Source organism: Perca fluviatilis, chromosome 12 (genome assembly GCF_010015445.1).
Source record: "Perca fluviatilis chromosome 12, GENO_Pfluv_1.0, whole genome shotgun sequence".
Lineage (NCBI taxonomy): Eukaryota > Metazoa > Chordata > Actinopteri > Perciformes > Percidae > Perca > Perca fluviatilis.
The window spans coordinates 23,455,361-23,474,085 of NC_053123.1; the positions used below are offsets into that span (position 1 = coordinate 23,455,361).

General features: G+C 40.4%; 1 protein-coding gene across 7 annotated transcripts in view; it reads right to left on the reverse strand.

The window, feature by feature from the left end:
• nalcn (sodium leak channel, non-selective) overlaps positions 1–18,725 on the reverse strand; it is a 94,816-nt gene that overhangs the window by 56,838 nt on the left and 19,253 nt on the right. For all 7 annotated transcript variants that reach the window (XM_039818051.1, XM_039818046.1, XM_039818045.1 and 4 more), the window contains 4 exons: positions 13,531–13,682; positions 11,562–11,704; positions 11,156–11,260; positions 7,278–7,364 (listed from right to left, as the gene is read on the reverse strand). In XM_039818051.1, coding sequence (XP_039673985.1) covers positions 7,278–7,364; positions 11,156–11,260; positions 11,562–11,704; positions 13,531–13,682 — 487 coding nt within the window. The remainder of the gene's footprint in view (positions 1–7,277; positions 7,365–11,155; positions 11,261–11,561; positions 11,705–13,530; positions 13,683–18,725) is intronic.

The following is an 18,725-nucleotide window of genomic DNA, read 5'->3' on the forward strand; positions in this document are numbered from 1 at the left end:
GCATTTTAAGGACTTTACTTTTTTAATCCACTCGGGTACACCTGTATATAGGGTCTCTCTTTATTTTTGGTTATAGCAGCCAAAGCTCCAATCTGCAGTGTAATTATGCTTATGGTATGGTGGAGCACTAGAGGCTAATTAGTAGACCAGGTCTGTAGGGGAAAAAAACGTGATGCTTCATTAACCTCCATTGGTCTGTACTGCTACCACAAGAGGACAACTGAGGGACTTAGAAAAATAACCTTAAAAATGAATGTCTGAATTGTGAACAGATACAGAGGAATGGGGTGTAAAGTTTTAAAATGGCAAATTGTATTTTTTGAGGGGTTATGTGCCTGACTGTTTCTTGGCCGGGCACAGTGACTTCCTGAAGTCTCCACTGGTGATAACAAGGCCATAACCCTCCGTAACAGCAACATATCGTTTTAACACAGTGTTTGTACAGATGAAACAAACATAACATAATGGGTCCTATCTTGCACCCGGCACAGCGCAGCACAAAGCCTGACGCAAGTGTCTTTGCTAGTTTAAGACCAACTCAGTTGTCAATTTCCTGTCCAGCGCCCGCGTCGTTTAAATAGCAAATGCTCCTTCGCCCTTGGACGTACTGGTCTTACAGGGAGGTGTGTTCAGGTGAATTATTGGCGTATTGCTATCTTGAGGCAGCGGGAAGTGATCGTGCCATTTACCAACAAAAACCTGGTCTAAAGTCAATAGCGCAGCATTTCATTGTTATTTTAACAGCAAAAATGCGCCTAGGCTTATGCACAGCGCGCGCACACTATGCTTGTTACACACACACACAGGGAAGCGCAGCAGCACACAAACATGCAAAAGATTACAAATAAAAATATTACGGTGCAAATTCACCATCATAATAGCAATGTGCCAACGTAGAAACACGCCTGGCTGTTAAAGGGAATGGGAGATGACACTGATTGGTTTATTGCATGTTACGCCCAAAACACACCTATGAATTAATGAAAACACAAAGTACAACTCTTTTGAACCACGCGCCCGGCGCACGGACCCTTTTTTCTGCCGTCAAACTAGCAAAAGTGGATTTGGACACACCCTAAACGCACCTGCGCCATGCACTTCATGCCGTGCGCTTAGATCGTTAAAATAGGGCCCAATGTGTTAATTAGTTAGCTTCAGTGCCTTTTTGTTACCTCTTTACAGAGCTAGGCTAGCTGTTTCCCCCTTTTTCAAGTCTCTATGCTAAGCTTAGATAATTGGCTGCTGGTTTTAGCTACATATTTAACATACAGTACAGACATGAGAGTGGTATTGGTCTTCTCGTTAAACTCTTGGCCACAAAGGGTATAAGCATATTACCCAAAATAAGCTATATGAACAAACCACAGTATACTTTAAAAAAGAAATACACTATATAAAGGACATGGTGGAAGCTGCTCAAAAGGGCTAGTCTATAGTTAATACTACTGACAGTTATTAACAATAGAGCACAATATTGATTCAAAGTGTATTGAGTTTCTTCACTGGTCTAAAGCTTAGGCATCAGAAACTGAAGCTTCTCAAACCAAATAAATAAATACATTTCTAATAGTACTGGCTGGCCACACTCACTGACAAGTAGTTTAAGAATAGTTGAGTTCAAAAACAGCACAACAATTATGGCTTAGGATGACAGATCAAAATAAAGACTACTGTATGCTGAGGATTATCACATTCAAAAAACATTGAAAAACAACTATCAGAGTGGGAGAGGAACATTCTGAACACATTTTGGAGGGCTATTTTGGTTTGTATCCCCTCAGGAGGGGAAGCTGCCGTCTCCAAAAAGAGCAGGTGGTTAATCAATTATGTGTTATCTCCAACTGCTGCAGCCCGTTGGACCCAGACAGACCAGAAAGACACCCACACACATGCACAAATGGACAGATGTCAACAGGCAGATCGACAGGCCAACAGTCAGAAACACAGAGGCCTGACCGGATACGTACAGGTGGTTTAAGAAAGTCTGACAGGTATGGGTTAGGTAGCAGCAGACAAACAGAAGAACACACAGATAGCGCCCACCTGCCAGCCCTGAAACATTTTAATCATTTGACGGCCAATTACTCTGGAGCCAGGCAGAGCAGAACAGAAACCCACACTTCACTTCCCCGGCACTCGCAGATGACCCTGCAGGCTGGATCTGCAGGCAGGATCTGCAATGCCTGTCTTCACTCTACCTGTCTACTCAGCTAGCACTGCTCCCTTCTGATATGGGTGAAAAAGCAATGAAATAAGGTGTTTGGCAAGGCTTTAGAGAAAGAGAGCAGGGAATATTCATCATTTATTGAAAATGGTACCATGCCTTCCCACAAACTCTACTAAAACATCAAAGAACAGAAAGTGCTGGAAAATAAAATTATAACCCATTCTGTCCTATACATAGAGAAACAGGTGTGCACTAAACTCCCCAACATCATCTACTAATGTTCATGTACATTTGCAGTATTGCTATGGTTAAATGCCTCGAGATAAACAGCTTGTGGGGTAATTCTACAGTCTGATGCCATTTAACCATTGCAGAGGGTGCAACTAGATGACATGATCAAAAGAGCGCCAGTCAAACCTCAAAACCTTATCCTGCACTGCCCTTGGGCCGGGACCTGCATTCTCAGCACTAAAACAATTTTTGGTATGGGATCACATTCCAAACTGATCTCAAGCTCTCTCATTTTTTTAATCAAGTCTTCTTCGTCACTGTATGGCAGGCCAATCAAAACAATTGACACATCATGCTCAAATTTATAGGAGACTTTAAGGCTGGTTATCTGTATTTTATTTTCAAGCAAATCCAGCTGCAATTTTAAGATACAGGGCCCTATTTTAACGATCTGAAACGCAAGTATGAAACGCAAAACGCAAGTAGCTTTGGGGGCGGATCTCGGGCGCTGTTGCTATTATACCGGCGGGATAAATGACTCTTGCGCCCGACGCAAATCTAAAATGGGTTGGTCTGAAGTAGCTAGGTGTGGTTTGGGCGTAACGTGCAATAAACCAACCAGAGTGTCATCTCACATTCCCTTTAAGAGCAGGGCGCTTGTTCCATGGCGGATTGCTATTATGATGGCGGATTTGCCTGGTGCACGCCAGCGGGAGCTACCGATGCGAGATGCGGCAAAGTAATAAATGCCCGTCTTGGCTGGTTGGCGATGTTGCTGCGGCCCCTCTGGCGCATCTCCTCAAGTCTGGAGAGGATTGCTGCAGCCATGGAGCGTACCTCCAAACGCACCACCTGCACCTGTTGTGCCCCTTCCATCTCCCTCACCAACTCCGCCAGCTCCATCAGGAGCACATCGCGCATTACTCCCGGACAAGATCCCGCCGTAGTTCAACATCACGTCTTCTTAAGTCCTTAATATTTCCTCATTTATGTCATCAACACATCCATGATTCACGGAAATGTTGTGTAAATCACAACAAGCCACAAAGAATGCTGCGACTTTTTGAGGACTGTACTGTAAAGTGCCTCCTGACCTATCCAAACACCTGAAGCGCATTTACAGTAATATTTTCCTTTGTAATTATGTATGGTTTTCAAAAATGGGAACTGCTGCATCCATTTAGATGAGAAGTGTACACGCTACATTATGGCCAAGCATGCGCCCCTAAAATAGCATCTGAATAACGCACCACTGACTTTAGACTAGCGCCACTGACTTTAGACTAGCGCCACTGACTTTAGACCAGGTTTTTCCTGGTCAGTGGCGGAATTGTTTTCTGAAACTGCAGAATAGCACCAATAACGTTTGCACCGGAACACGCCTCCTCTTTTCGCTGAACCGCCCCCAGGAGCGCAAATACATTCCCCAATTTACCGACGTGCGTCTGTGGATGGAAAAGTCCACTGTGCGTCGGGTGCAAAATAGGAATGATACATGCGTCGGTGTACAAAGGCAATTGCGCTGAGTGCAAGATAGGGCCCACAGATTCCCAAATCTATACTTTTCCCTCTTTCTTTAACTGACTTCTTGAACTTAGCTTTCATAGTTTTTTCCAATGACCCGTGCAAGCTGTCTAGTTTGCTTTGTCTTTCAATATTATCCATCTTTGTTTGTCGTCCCGGTGTTGTGTGTGATTGATTTTTTTCATCATGGTAGTTAGTTATGTATCAAATACCTTTGTCGTTTGTAAAAACGGTGGTAAAATGTTACCACCAGGAATTTGTTTCTACCTTGCCTACCTACCTCTTATTGTAGTCATATTAGTGTGACCAAACTTTGTCGCACACACCTGGTAGGTGGCAGCCATATCCTCTCTGTAAAGAGGCCTTTTGGTTAGGTTTGAACAGCTGGGTTGGATCTTGCGGTTTCCTGACACTATCACCATCAGAAAACCATTTTTAGAATGGTTTGATGGCTTGACATGTCAAATGCTGTCAGTGTGTGACTGGCAACAAAAAACAATGGATGACTTTTGAAAGAACTGTATGATGCACGTCAAAGTCACTTTCAGTACTATTAAACTTTTACACTATTTGATTATTATTTACCTCACATTTGACACTTTGAATGCTCAAGTAGGCAGACATTTACACAACAAAAGTAACTTAAAGTGACACTTAAAAAATTGAAAGTTAGTAATTTTATCCTGAACAGAGACCAGTGGTGAGCTTAAATACATGTGTATAATGGATTCCAATCATTTTCAATTATAAAATATTATAAAAACATTCATGGAAAGGTTTTGCAGCATAATCTGATACTCTGCTGCCCATATGTCTGTTCATTCTCAGTACTCAAATATATCGTTATACACACTGCTTCTATTTGTAGCTCATGCATTGAGGTGCTCGTGCTTACAGCAAGCATTCACAACAAACATAAGCACATAGTAACAAATCATGTGCTGTATGCACATTTTTTTGTCATGAAAATAAGTTTTCTTCAGAATTCATTGTAATTGACAATTATAGACAAACTATATCTGTTTGAAATAGTAACATCAAAACAATTGCAAGTTTTGGTGTATTTATTTTATTATTATTTCTTTTTTTAAGATAATTTTTTGGGGCTTTTCCACCTTTAACGGACAGGACATCTAGGTGAGAAAGGGGAGAGAGAGGGGGAAGACATGCAGAAAATCGTCACAAGTCGGACTTTATACCCAGGACCTCTGGTCTCTCAATAGAATCATGGACAAGTTTATTTCCTGAAATATGGCTCGTTTTACGTTTGAACACATTGTCATCAATATTAACAAGCTTTAAAATGACAATTGTTTTTCAAATTTGGATATTGTTTCAAAATCAGAAATCTAATGAACGAAAAAGTACACGGGCCCAATTGCAGTAACTACATGAAAACTTCACTGTTGTTGCACGAAATGTCGTTTGTGTTTAGCCTACATCATCAGTTTCTATCATCTAGGCTATTTCAGCTTCGCTACCAGGCTGTCTTGGTCCGTTCGAGTGTATGGGGAGTGACGTAGGCAAAAAAAAAAAAATGTCTGACTTGGATGTGGGCAAGCCACGCCTCCCCGCGGGCTGCACCGAGATGCTCCTCCGAAAATCTCCTTCCTGCCAAATTCCCCCTCCCCCTTCGCTTTTAGCCGTCTTTACAGTTAGATACATTTACCCAACAAAAGGGGGATAAGGCACCAAAACAACTAATAGTAATTTAAAGATGTGGTAGCATTGGATCTGGACGGGAAGGATAACTCTGGGAGTTGGAAGGGGTATGTCGCGATTCTGCCTTCTCACTCCCCGACACAGGTTCGTGGATCTGAGTGTCGCGATTTCAGTTTCATATCGCATACTGTTACAGCCCTAACTCTAACCCGCCAAAACACTGTGTAACTTGGTCCGTCTCACAGGATGTTAATCCACAATGTCTGCATCCTTAAGGTGGTGTTCAGACTTAAAACACCTGTGTTTAGTGGGTGTTAGTGTGGGTGTACAGCTACAGGTACTAGTGAGAAGTACAGTTTGAATCATAATTCATGAGTTTTTTAAAGCAGATTTTAAAGTTATCCTTGCTGCAATCATTTCTCCTACTTGACTACTAACAGCAGAATTATGTCATTTACATTACAAAGTATTCCACTAATAGAACTTATATGTTAGGTAAAGAAATGCTAGGTGATGTTGTATTGTTACAAAGCCAGATTCAACTTTTTTGCCAGACAGGCCTTCATTGTCTTGTGGGAGCCCTCGGCGTTGGGACCCCCACTTTGTCAAAGCAGCAGTCTTAAGACACGAAAGCTGTGTTTTTTGACACAGTGCTATTGTCATGGCCTAATGCCTCTCTCTGTCAATCTGTTAACCCTTCATTTTATGGTCAGAAGTGGTAGTCTTGTTTGCACAGAATGACAGTTATAGCTATTCGGTTTGCGTGAATGAGGCAGATGAAGCAGCCTTTGGGTGTTCCTTGTAATGGAGCAGAGGGCTCAGAGGGAAGTGAGCTGTGTTTATCCCTCTGGTTATCTAAATCTTTCCTCCAACTGATGATGAGACTCTGGGGTACATGCTGCTTTAATGGGGAATACTGCATATTTCACATTCTTTCTCTTCTCATTTCTTTCCTTCTTCTCTTCCTCCTTTCTCTATTTTTATTTGTGCTCTGTTCCTCGCTCTGTTTGTGTGTGTGTGCCTCCTTCAAGCTTAGCTCTGGAACAGTATTTTCACCATGAGGGTTTGTTGACAGCTATCCTCCCTCTTATAGCTGTAGACGCTATTGGCAGTATCTCACAGCAAGGGCCCAGCCTTTAACACCATACTGCTATGAACAGTGGGCCAGCTGCAAGCAACACCCGCTGCTTTCAGTTTATCTTTAAAGCCCAAGCATTTGGATCACACCGACCACGAGTCCATCATGTAGACATCATTTAAACCTCATCTATCACTGGAGCAACATCATTACTGAAGCTTCACATAATAAACATGAGCCTCCCCTCATTTAAAAATCCCATCATTTAGTAATTTGACACAGCCATTGAAGACACAGACAAATTGGAAAACAATGAGGTTATACTGCGAGTCTGCGAAACGTGTTAAATAGATGAGGTTCAGTGATTCTCTATTAATACAAAACATTTCAACATCAAGAGAGACATTTAAATGACAATAAAAAGTGTTGTAAACATAGTTCAGGTAAGTTTAAAGTTATGTATGTTCAGGTGTCACCTTCCACATAAGCTGAATTGTGTGTGTATGTGTGTGTGTGTGTGTGAGAGTGTGTGTGAGTGAGAGAGAGAGAGAGAGAGAGAGAGAGACACTTCACACCAGCAGCATCAGCAGCATATTAATTATGTGGTGTGTTTACCTGGAGGCAGGCAGGCGCTCGGCCATGTGGTTTGTTGACGTCCACAGCTACAAGCTGCCACCCCCCAGCAGAGTCTTCATGAAACATCTGTGGCACAAGTACAGCACATGAGGGGCAGAACACACACAAAAAAAAAACCTGCACACCATTCAAAGTACTGGACAAAACTTAAACACACACATTTACCCTTTGGCTACATCTTCATAAAACATCTGTGACCACAAAATAAGCTGAAGGCGTCATACGCACAGATTCGTACCCACACAAAAACAGCATGATAGCTACTAAATTCAGTATGTAGGGCTAAGGACCTAACACCAGAAATAAAAACAATCTCACAACAGATACTTCCAAACTCACAACACAGCTGGCTCACTTATGGAATATCAATCATTCTTCTACAGAACAACTTAGTTATAAACACTATCGTGACACTTGGTTCTAAAATGTCATGTCATTGAGAGTTAACTTGGCAGAAGGGTGAACTTGAAGTGCTAGTTTCAGTTAGTTGCCGGACTTTGTTGTAACCCCAAAAGGACTTTGATGCCATTGTTTGTGACAGGCCAATGCTTTCCTTATGCTAATATTATAACAGTTATAGCACTATGACAAAAGACAGCCTGCAGCCATAGTATGGCTTGGTAAGACTGTACTTAGGCACAGCGGTGCTATGAGCTGAATGCTAATGTTGGCATACTAACATGCTCAAAATTACAATGCTAACATGCACATGTTTTGCAGATATAGTGTTTACCATCCTCGCACATACATTTAGCATGCTTACATTTGCAATTGACACAAAACACAAAGTACAGCTGAGGCTGATGAGAATGGGAATTAGTTTTGGTATTTAGTTTTTTTTATTTGACCTGATGGCGGTGCTGGATGAAAAGTCAACTTATCCTGAAGGGGGAATAAATGTGTGTACCAAGTATCATGGCAACACTGTTGATAAATTTCACTCAAAACAACATGAGAACCTCGTGCTGACACTAGAGGAAAAGTAAGAGGATCATCAAAGTCATTAGGATTCATCATCTGAGAACCACGAATGGTTGTACAAATGTTTTTGCCAATCCATCCAATAGATGTTGAGATAATTCACAGGACAATTAAAAACGTTGACCCGCTGGTGGCGCTGCTTCACATTTTATCACATCCTAGCAAGACTGTGGTGCCAATCCCTAGCTTTTATCATCTTGCCTGTATTAAAACATGGCAAGGAGAATACAATCTACAACCTTGATGTCAAACAAACAGGGTTATCATACAACTTCAGACAAGCCAAAGTAGACTTTGATGAAGTCTGCATGATCCTGTGAAACAAAAGTGGATTTATCCATTGTAATGTTAACACACTAGGGTTTACAGCCTAATCTCTATTAAAAGCCTCAATAATCTGGAGACAGTATAGCAAAGTCAAAGAATGGGGAGTGTGGCATGGGTTGTGTCTCCCAGAGGCACCTTTTACCAGCCTTCCTCTCTAGAGAACATGAGGACGGGAGCACATTGTTTCAGCCTCTGTGATTGACAGTTAAGTGTTACACCACAGCTAATTAGTTTTACCCCCCTCTAAGATAAAGATTGGGGCATGACGATGTGATTAACATTAATTTTGATAATGGAAAGAAAGGCTAATTGTTTTCAAGGTCATAGCTGTATACATGACAGTGGCACCAGCCTGTTTTCCATCATGACTGAAGTAACGAGGATTTAGTTTCATGACTTTCCAAGATGTGTCATTTCTAATAAATAACAGCACTGAAAACAGTTCGCTGCTTGTCAGGCCAACTCCATTATGATTAAAAAATGTCAAATGTTTAAGAGGGATTTTAGATTCTTAACAAATCCAATCCAAGCGTATAACAGTGACAGGCCAATGAATGCTTTTCTTTGAAATAAACAAAATATCTGCAGAATACAAACTCAGATCCATGCATCTACACATCATATACATTAATAATTGTTGTATTTATGATTTTTTTCTTATTGGCTAATGCCAATACACCTTATGTATTGTGTTACATATTCTCTGTGAATTCAGCACTGAAACAAATAACATTTCCGATTTTCTGCCTTCTTATCTTCCCAGTTTTCAAATGTAATACAAAAATGTACAAAATACTTTCGCTCTCTCCCTCTCTTGATTTGCTCTGCTTCAAACCCACCTCCCAACCCTCTTCGTCAATCCAGAGAAGTCTACTGTAAGCGTGGAAGAGGCAATCAAATACTCCTCACATCAAGAGAAAAATAAGCATTAATCAAGACCACAACCACCCCTATCATACCTGAAAGGACATTTGTAAGACAGCTAAATGTTCCAACTTGAATGTCAAGCAAATGCTAATCACTGATATAAATGAATGCTGTCTGGACCAAATGATGGTGAGGAATGTACGGGCATTTCTAGAATAAAAATCCAGAAACTGCTATCCCTTTTTATGATTGCTTTTCCCTTACCCAAATCACTTCTTTATGACATTGAATGTCTTTTCAGACCATATATTCTGTCAGTATTCCTTATAATCTCTCTCTAGTGTACCGGTATATCCATATATGGCCTAATCTTATGAAAATGTAGAAGCAGTGATAGAAAAAAAGATGAGCACAAAGCACCTTTTGAGGTAAGAATCTTGTAATTTGATTTTCAACATCCATATTGGACAAAATCAAATTTAGTAAAAAGAGTAACAAGTTGCTATTTTAAAATAAATTGTAAACTCTTTAGGACAAATGTCTTTCATGATATTTGCCAAAGTTGCTTACTTAAACTTTGGGGTTGTCTCTCGCTAAGTGGTTCATGTTGTTTTATTAACAGCCTAACATTTGCAACCTTAGCTATCTTGTTGTATCAAATTATTTTGAGGGGCATTTTGTGCCTTTATTAGATAGTAATAGTAGAGAGATGACAGGAAATGAGGTAGAGATATTGAAAAGAAAATCCCCAGCCATATCCTCTAGTATGTTCTGGGTCTTAGACACGCCAAGAATACCTCCAATGGGATGTATCTTGGAAGCCTCTTGTTGCCCAAACTACCTGAAAGGGTTCCTTTTAACACCAAGGAGAAGTGATTCTTTTCCAAGCTCTTTTCAGAGGTCCAACCTCCTCACCATGGCACTAAGGGTGACCCCAGACGGCCACTTACATCTTTGATCACATACATTCAGTCACTGCCCAGAGCTCATGCATGACCTTTGGAACAAAGACTGATTAGTAAATCAAGGGCTTACCCTTCAGGCTCAGCTCGCTCTTTACCATAACAGTCTGGTACTGTTAAGGATGCACTAATCTGCTTGTCAGTCTTTTGCTTTCTCTTACCTTTACCTGTGAACAAAACCTTGTGATACCTGAACTCCTTCACCAATGTAAGTAACTTGCTTCCAACCAAAGGAGGGCAATCCAGCTGTTTCAAACTCAGCTAGTGGTGACCACCAAAACAGACACCACTACCACCAAATAAGACAGCTGCAGCGCCCTTAAGACGCCAATTTTGGGGTGCCTGGGTAGCTCACCTGGTAGAGCAAGCGCCCATTTATAGAGGTTTACTCCTCTAGGCAGTGGCCGCATGTCATTCCCCCTCTCTCTCTCTCCCCTTTCATGTCTTCAGCTGTCCTGTATAAATAAAGGCCTAAAATGCCCAAAAAATAATCTTCAAAAAAAAGATGCCAATTTTGATGTAAATGAAGGCATTTATTGATGAAGATGCACTCTCGTAACTCTTAAGAAAGCCATCCCTGTCAAAATGTGTTCGTGTTCATTCCTTAGAATCTTCCGAATTCATGCAACTTTGATGAGCTGAACTCTGATGAATGGACACATTTTTTCCACTCAACTGCTACTTTGTCAGCTTGTGTGTCTGTGACTGTGATAGTCGTACCTGTGTTGTAGCAGTAGATGTGGTACTGCTCCTTGACCCCCACATCTGCTGAAATTGCACTCTTATCTCAGCAAATGTCTCGATGATGACTGCAATGAACACATTCTGTGAAGGAGAAAGACAGAGACAGTGAAACAGAGCCAATGGGAGAGAAAGAGTGTTGTGACAATTAAAAATAAATGTGCATCTCCCGTCTCTTGACTTCCTTTCACTATCCGTGTCACGATATTCATTCTCTCATTAGCCAAAGAACATTCTACTAACAAGGGGAAATCTTTATGTCTGTAGGTAAAAGGTTAGGTTATGTCAATTAACCAAAACCTCTCAGTGTTCAACTATCTCCTGCTGCCATGCCATGGGAGCTTAAAAGCATTATGAAAAGTGCAGTAGAGAGATTCACTCTCACCTTGACAAGCCATGCCAAGAAGAAAATGAGAGTTATAAAGTAGAAGTAGGAGCGCCAGCGAGGGAAGCTGTCAATGGCTCTGTACATGAGGAACACCCAACCCTCCTGTGATGCAGCCTCATACACAGTAAAGATACTCGTACCTAAACAAAGACAGACACATGAGTCAGAGAGATGTACAATCAGATAAAAAAAAGCAGAGACTGTTATTGAAACAAGAGTCAGTATCGGTCTTTTGCGCCACACGGTGACATCTGTGAGCTTCACACCAATTATCATGGCTCCCTTCAGACTAAGCCTTTCAAAAAAACATTACCTCGAGTTTCTATATTATAAGAGTACATTCTGACAGCCTACAGGATGAAAAGCAGCACGAGCGGTATCCTCATGGTTCCCATCCCTTCTTTATAATGACAAGACTTAGAATTCTAACTATTTGGCAGACTGATTCATCTGACGAAATTATCTTTATGCATGCCTATGCCACTGTCATCGACACATTTGGTCAGATGTAGCTAATTAATATAAATTTAGTTAGTTGGCCAAGCTACAAAATGTACTCTCTGAAAATGAACTGTCTGTACTTTTAACACTCAGCCAAAGATGATTTAATGAGAGGAGAAACACCACTCCATATTATTTTATTGTTATCAGTAAAGTAACCAGCAGCTGACAGCAGCTGCCAAGTGTAACTGACAGACAGCTGGCACATCAATAACAGTAGTCGGAATCTATCAATTTAACTATTAAGCACCTCATATTATTGTTTTAAGTGTATCATCTTAACAGTTCTGAATCTGGGCCTCTGGAATTCAGGGTTAGAAATAGTAACTGACATACCAGAGTTACAGTGTTTATTCCCTCCGCTTCGATGTGAATAAAAATAGCGCATCTCAATTCTCTCTTAGGAAACGAGAACCATTCCTATAAATAAGAATGTCCATAATAATAAAATGTGGGTTTTTATACAAGGCACTTAAGCTTCACATTAAAAGCTACATTCATATTTATAAAGTGTGTTCATAGACCAATACATTTAGGCTGTAAATTGCATTGAATGTGCCATGTTCCAGTCTCTAAATGAAGGTTTGTTTACTGTGAGGCTCTCACTCTCCTTCACGGCTATCTAAAGATAAGGGGCTCTGCACTGTGCACTGACACTGGATTTGAGCAATGTTGAGCTGATAAGAATGCAGGATGCTTCTGAATGGCAGAGCTTCACGCCAAAGCTATGCTGTAGGCATCATTTCAGTTCTCACTTTCTCGCACAGGGTTATTCTTCCAAACTGCTTAACAGAATATACTATACAGTTAAGTGTAGGGTTGGGTATCGTTTTATTTTATTTTTTTCGATACCGGTGCTAAAACGATACATTTTACAGGTGCCGGTGCCTAAATGGTGCCTGAACCAGTACCTGAACCGAAATATATACAATATATATAAAATATAAAAAAGGAGCACAAAACGACAGTTGGCAACATTAAAGAACGGCTTGTTTATTGCTAACGCCATATGGTCAAAATAAAATTATTGATTAATAATGTAATAACAATAACACCGTCTGTGTTGTTTTTGCGACAACGGCAGCTGCAGTCAGAATGTTAGGTCCCGGTGTTGGAATCCTCCACAAGGAAATACAGTCACACTTTACACCACTTAACGTAAGCTGTCAGCATTTTAACCATTGTGTTTAATCCAGCTACTAGCTAACGGTAACTTGCAGCGATGCTTCTGAAAAAACAAAAAGTCAGGCACCAAAACAAGGCCCCCCCGAAATTTTCATTCTTATTTCGGTCTCGTTACTACCGTTTACGTCGGAACCGGTGTCCTATTGGCACCGCGTTTCGGTACCCAACCCTAGTTAAATGACAACAGAACTTAATAATGTGAATTACTTTATTTAGTTGTCATCAGACAGTTATGTGTACATGTTTGAATGTATTAAATGTGTAAGTGTATAGCTCATACCTAGTTCATTGAAGCCACTATAACCGAGCTCCTGTCGGCTGAGGCCCAGGTCTTCGAGGTCCTCACATTTGAAGCCATGAGGACACTGGTAGCCCTCCCCATCAGGGGAACAATGGGTGTCTGGGATGGCCAAGCTGTTCCATGTCACATTACTGACCAAAAGAAAGAAAAGCAACACTTATTAAATCAAATGTATGCAACATCTGGTACATGGAAATAATATCTTAAATACAGAAAAATATACAAATAGGGATTGTAACAGCAAAATGAAGACAGAACTTTTGTATCTTAAAGGTCCAGGTGGATTTCAAAATCAATGGTGAGCCTTGAGATCATTTTAAGATTTGATGCTGATACTGCGATGTATAATGAAATCAGGGTTCAGAGTTTATGGTTAAGGGGAAAAATGTATGGCCAGTTACAAATGTAATATAAGCATGATAAACACACATACGCAGATGAATATTGCCTGTGCACACACATACAGAATACAAACACACACTGTGCCCTCTCCCTCTTTTCCTGTCTCCCTGTCTTTTAGCAACAGGTGTTATTTCAGGGGCTGCTTTATTTCTCTAATGAAAATTAATGCCTTCAAATTGGCTGCCCAGACATTCATCCAAATTGTTTATTAAGGGGTACAGGATCAGAAGGGATAATTTATTGCACATCACAAAGGGCAATCAGAGGCATAGTGATGAATCCGATAAAGCTTATTATACTAGGCTGAATAATACCACTGTATCTTATCAAATAAATCACTTTTCTTGATGACAAAGAGGAGATAAATGAAGCCTCAAATGAGAAAACAAATGTCCAGTATTAATTAGATATTAATAATTTGGTGAGTCAAATGAAAAGCAAACCATATATGTGATAAGACATTGTTTATAATTGGTTTTCTGAATCTGTTATTTCATCAAACCAGAATTTATTTGTAATGTTTTGCATAATTGAAAATGTGAGTCCGGTCAACAGCTTTTGCCCACCTCGGAGAACACCTCTTGTTAAAACATAATGCAGTGAATCAGTGTGTTTAGCATATGAAGCACTACACTAACAATAACCTTTTTCTTAAGTTCTCTATCCAATTTGAAAACAAAGTAATCTTAAAGGTCCAATATGTAATATATTTACTGTAATAAATCCAAAAATGACCCCAATGCGTCATGAGATATTAAAGAAACATGTCAAGTTGAAATACTATCTTTTCTGACAACAATGCTAATGCCAGTATTTTCTCCTTGTAAAATTTCCGTTCCGTGACAGAATTTCTGTTTATGTTTTGATCTGTGTGTTGTTAACAACTGCCCAGTTTGACAGCCAGGCCGGGTTGCCAGATATACCTGTGAAAACGTAAACCCAGCGCACTACAGTTGTTAACGTTAGTACAGCCATGAAAGCAGCAAACAAGCGAACAGGATCAACGGAGAGAAATTCTACCTGACCTAAAAAAAAACGCCATGTTTCTAACAGTTGCGTGACCAGAGATGTAACAAACCCCGGGTAAATATTGGAGATGTATTTGAAAGATGGAGACAGCTTAGAGCACGAAAGGACGCCGAGTTTGTTAATTTCCTCCTGAACAGGTAAGCATTAGCTTCAGGCTAATTTATCACGGCTACAAGGGACAGGCATTTTATGTCATTTCAACAATCGTGTACTCACATTGAACTATATAGCTAGAGTACCCAACTTGGTTACTTGCAAAAACAATTGAGACACAGCCAGTAAAGTGATCCCGACTGGTCCTGACTAACGCCGCCATGCTAACCCTGCTAACTGCTAAAGTTAACGGAGTACCAGGCAAGCGGGCCACGGCTGTTTGCAACATGTAGCCTGTTCAGCGGCTGTAGCTAACAACGGTGAGTTATTTTAAGCCAAGAGAGGGGGCTATAAATCGGAAAGAGAGGATCGTGAGTTTGCAGTATGTTTAGCGATTGTTGCCATAATTCTAAGCCAATAAAGTGTGTTGTGTCGGGTGGAGCGGACGGCAAGGTAGTGTTATTTTTAGCGGTTCCTACCGTAGCTAATTCTAAGCCTAGGAAGTGTGTCTGTCCATCGGGTGTAGAGGACGGCGAGGTTGTTGCGTTTTTAGCAGTTCCTACCTTAATTCTAAGCCAAAAAATTGTCTGTCAGTTGGGTACAGAGCTCCGCGTGAGCACAGGCTTTTATGACTGTCAATATAGCCAGCATCTAACGTTAGCTACTCCGCTGTGCTGTCACGTAATACCTGGCTATAATGTGAGACAAGCGTCTAGCAACGTTGTTATGGATGCTGCAGTCTCAGCCTGGCAACCTCCGTGAACTTCGAGTCTGGGTAGGTGGGGGCAGGGGAGATGACTCTCTCCAGTATTTTGAATTTGTACTGCAGTAAATATTTTAAATGTCCCATGACATGGTGCTCTTTGGATGCTTTTATATAGGCCTCAGTGGTCCCCTAATACTATATCTGAAGTCTCTTTCCCGAAATTCAGCCTTGGTGCAGAATTACAGCCACTAGAGCCAGTCCCACAATGAGCTTTCCTTAGGATGTGCCATTTCTGTGTCTGTAGCTATTGAGGAAGAGAGAGGGCGGGACAAGGTGGAGGGTGGGGGTGTGGCCTTGACCAACTGCCACTTTTCTCGTTTGAAAGCCATGATGTCTCTCTCCCATGGGTTGGCCAAATTCTCTGGGTGGGCAAAGCAGAGAAAGGGGAGGTAACCTTGCTTGTTATGACCGCATAACAAGCAAGATTCCAGAACGGCTCATCTGAGCTTTCATTTTCTCAAAGGCAGAGCAGGATACCCAGGGCTCGGTTTACACCTATCGCCATTTCAGGCCAATTGGGGACCATAGGCAGGCTGGGGGAACGCATATTAATGTTAAAAAACCTCATAAAGTGAAATTTTCATGCCATGGGACCTTTAAACACTAGCTGTCAGTATTACAGTATTAAGGTAATTTTCATAAAAGAGACTTTTATGCTTACACCCTCTAAATGTTACTATTACATTAATTGGTTCAAAATATCTAATCAATACTGCGTTCATTTGGTTGAATCCCAGAAATGATTTTGTCATGTCATTCAAAAAAGCCTATATATTATTTTTTAAGAAGACTTTTCTATTTAGAATAACACTCAAACACACAAACCAAAAAATAGCTTTAAAAGGACGCTACAAAGCACAAAAGCCCCATTCAGTAGATATAATTAATACTTAACAAAACCATGTATGTAATTATTTCCATGGAGTTAAATAGCCATTAGGTTAATTGCAGAAATCCTGATATCCTGGAGAGGACACCCTATTTTGTTCACAAATCCAAAACCATTTTCATCCAATATCCATATCAGAAAATGTGTCCCCTGCTATTTTTCCCCAATTCCCATCACATCCCTTGTTTTTGAAAAGCTAGGGAGCTTTGACTTTGTGCAAAGGGCATATGGCAGATAGAGATTAGACACATCAGTCCTTGTGTGACATATTTCAAAAAATACCCCATTGAAGCATATATATGCGAGGAACTTGGGCAAAGGAGCGCAGCAGCAAACAAATTAGATGTGTCGCTACGCCACTTTTGGAATGATGACAACAATGTTGTGTGCTTTCTTTCCTACTAATGGTCAATGTATGCAGTGTAAGGTGCTTAGGCACACAATCAGTAAGGAGAGATAAATGGGTCGCACTTGAGCAGGAATGAGCTTCATACTGGACAATGTAGACATTTAAATTATTATAATTAGTATTACCTCTCCCTGCAGCCTGGGAAATTAACCATGATGGTTGCGTGCCCCATCTTTTGTCCCCACAGGGATTCCTATTCTCTGTATCATATCAACATCCTCAACTGAATAGTTTAAATCAAATTCTTCACAAATGTGTTTAAATACATACTGATTTTTTTTTTTACACACTGTCACACATCCCCAATCCCACATCTCCCCCAGTGCTGGTAGCCAGGGGGTTATACAGAATTTCAACATTATAATACTGGTCATTTCACTTTATTTCCCTTTGTTTAAAGATAATTAAAAAGTAGATTAAGTTAAATTAAAGTTCATGGATATTTTTTATTTAATCATTTTCTTTTTTCTGTGACTTTACATCCCCACCTGCCCACAAGTTGTTGGGTTTCCTGTTGCAAGAATATGCTGACCACCATTGTTTAAAAGTAAACAACGTATTTTAGCAGGAAGCCCCTGCCTATGTACCCTCTAAATTACTATAATTAAAAAATGTATAAGAATGACTAAACCCTGACCAAAACAGCTCCTGAATATTAGGTTGTTCAGAGTTGCTGCTCCACTTTAAAAAAGCCAAGTTAATGTGTTACTGCTTAGATGGTCACACCAAATTGATCACAAAAGATGAGATGCTGTCAAGATCTTTCAGACTGACTGATCAGGCTGACCCATCATTGGTTTGCTTTGCAGTAATTCATTAAAGCAGGATGTCACAATGGATGTAAACAGCACACCGTTTCACGTTTTTATTCACTACACTGCACACACTTTTTAACTTTATCGTCTCTGTAACTGAGCTTTCACACTAAATGTACTACCTTGGCATTGTGCAGGGGAAGGGTATTGTTTTTAAGGGAGGATACAGTTGCAATCCTGTTAACAGCTGGTCTATAAAAAAAACTGTATTTTGCGTCAAGCACCAAGTTTGACATTAAATATTCACCATCAAGTCGTCTTTTTTTTTTGTCAATATGTACAATATTCATTCTCATAACACAACTGTTTCAAAGAGGACCAAGTTACCAAAGCTCTATCTCTGTTCAAACCTTTGATAACGTCCCATCTCTGGCTGGAATCTGAAGGTAGAGATGAGCAGTATAATTGCTATAAAGAGCACACCAGTACAGATATTCTTCATGATATGGTTTTGGTTAAACTAGTTGTTTCAGAGTGTAATGGATTTTAACTGTCACATCACAGAAATAGCAATTCACTGCATTTTAAACTAATGTATGCAGCTGTTAACTTGGCCAATGGCATTGATAAGCCAATATAAGCACATGACTGTACAGCATCTATTTGAGCTGTAACAAACAAATGGCTGTGAGATTCTGTAAGAAAATGTAAGCAAAGAAATGGAGAAGGAAGAGCTTGAAAGTATATATGACATACTGCAATATAAATGCTATATAGAATATGACAGCTGGGTATAGTGCATTAAATACTAACAGAGTTTGTCTTTTTAAA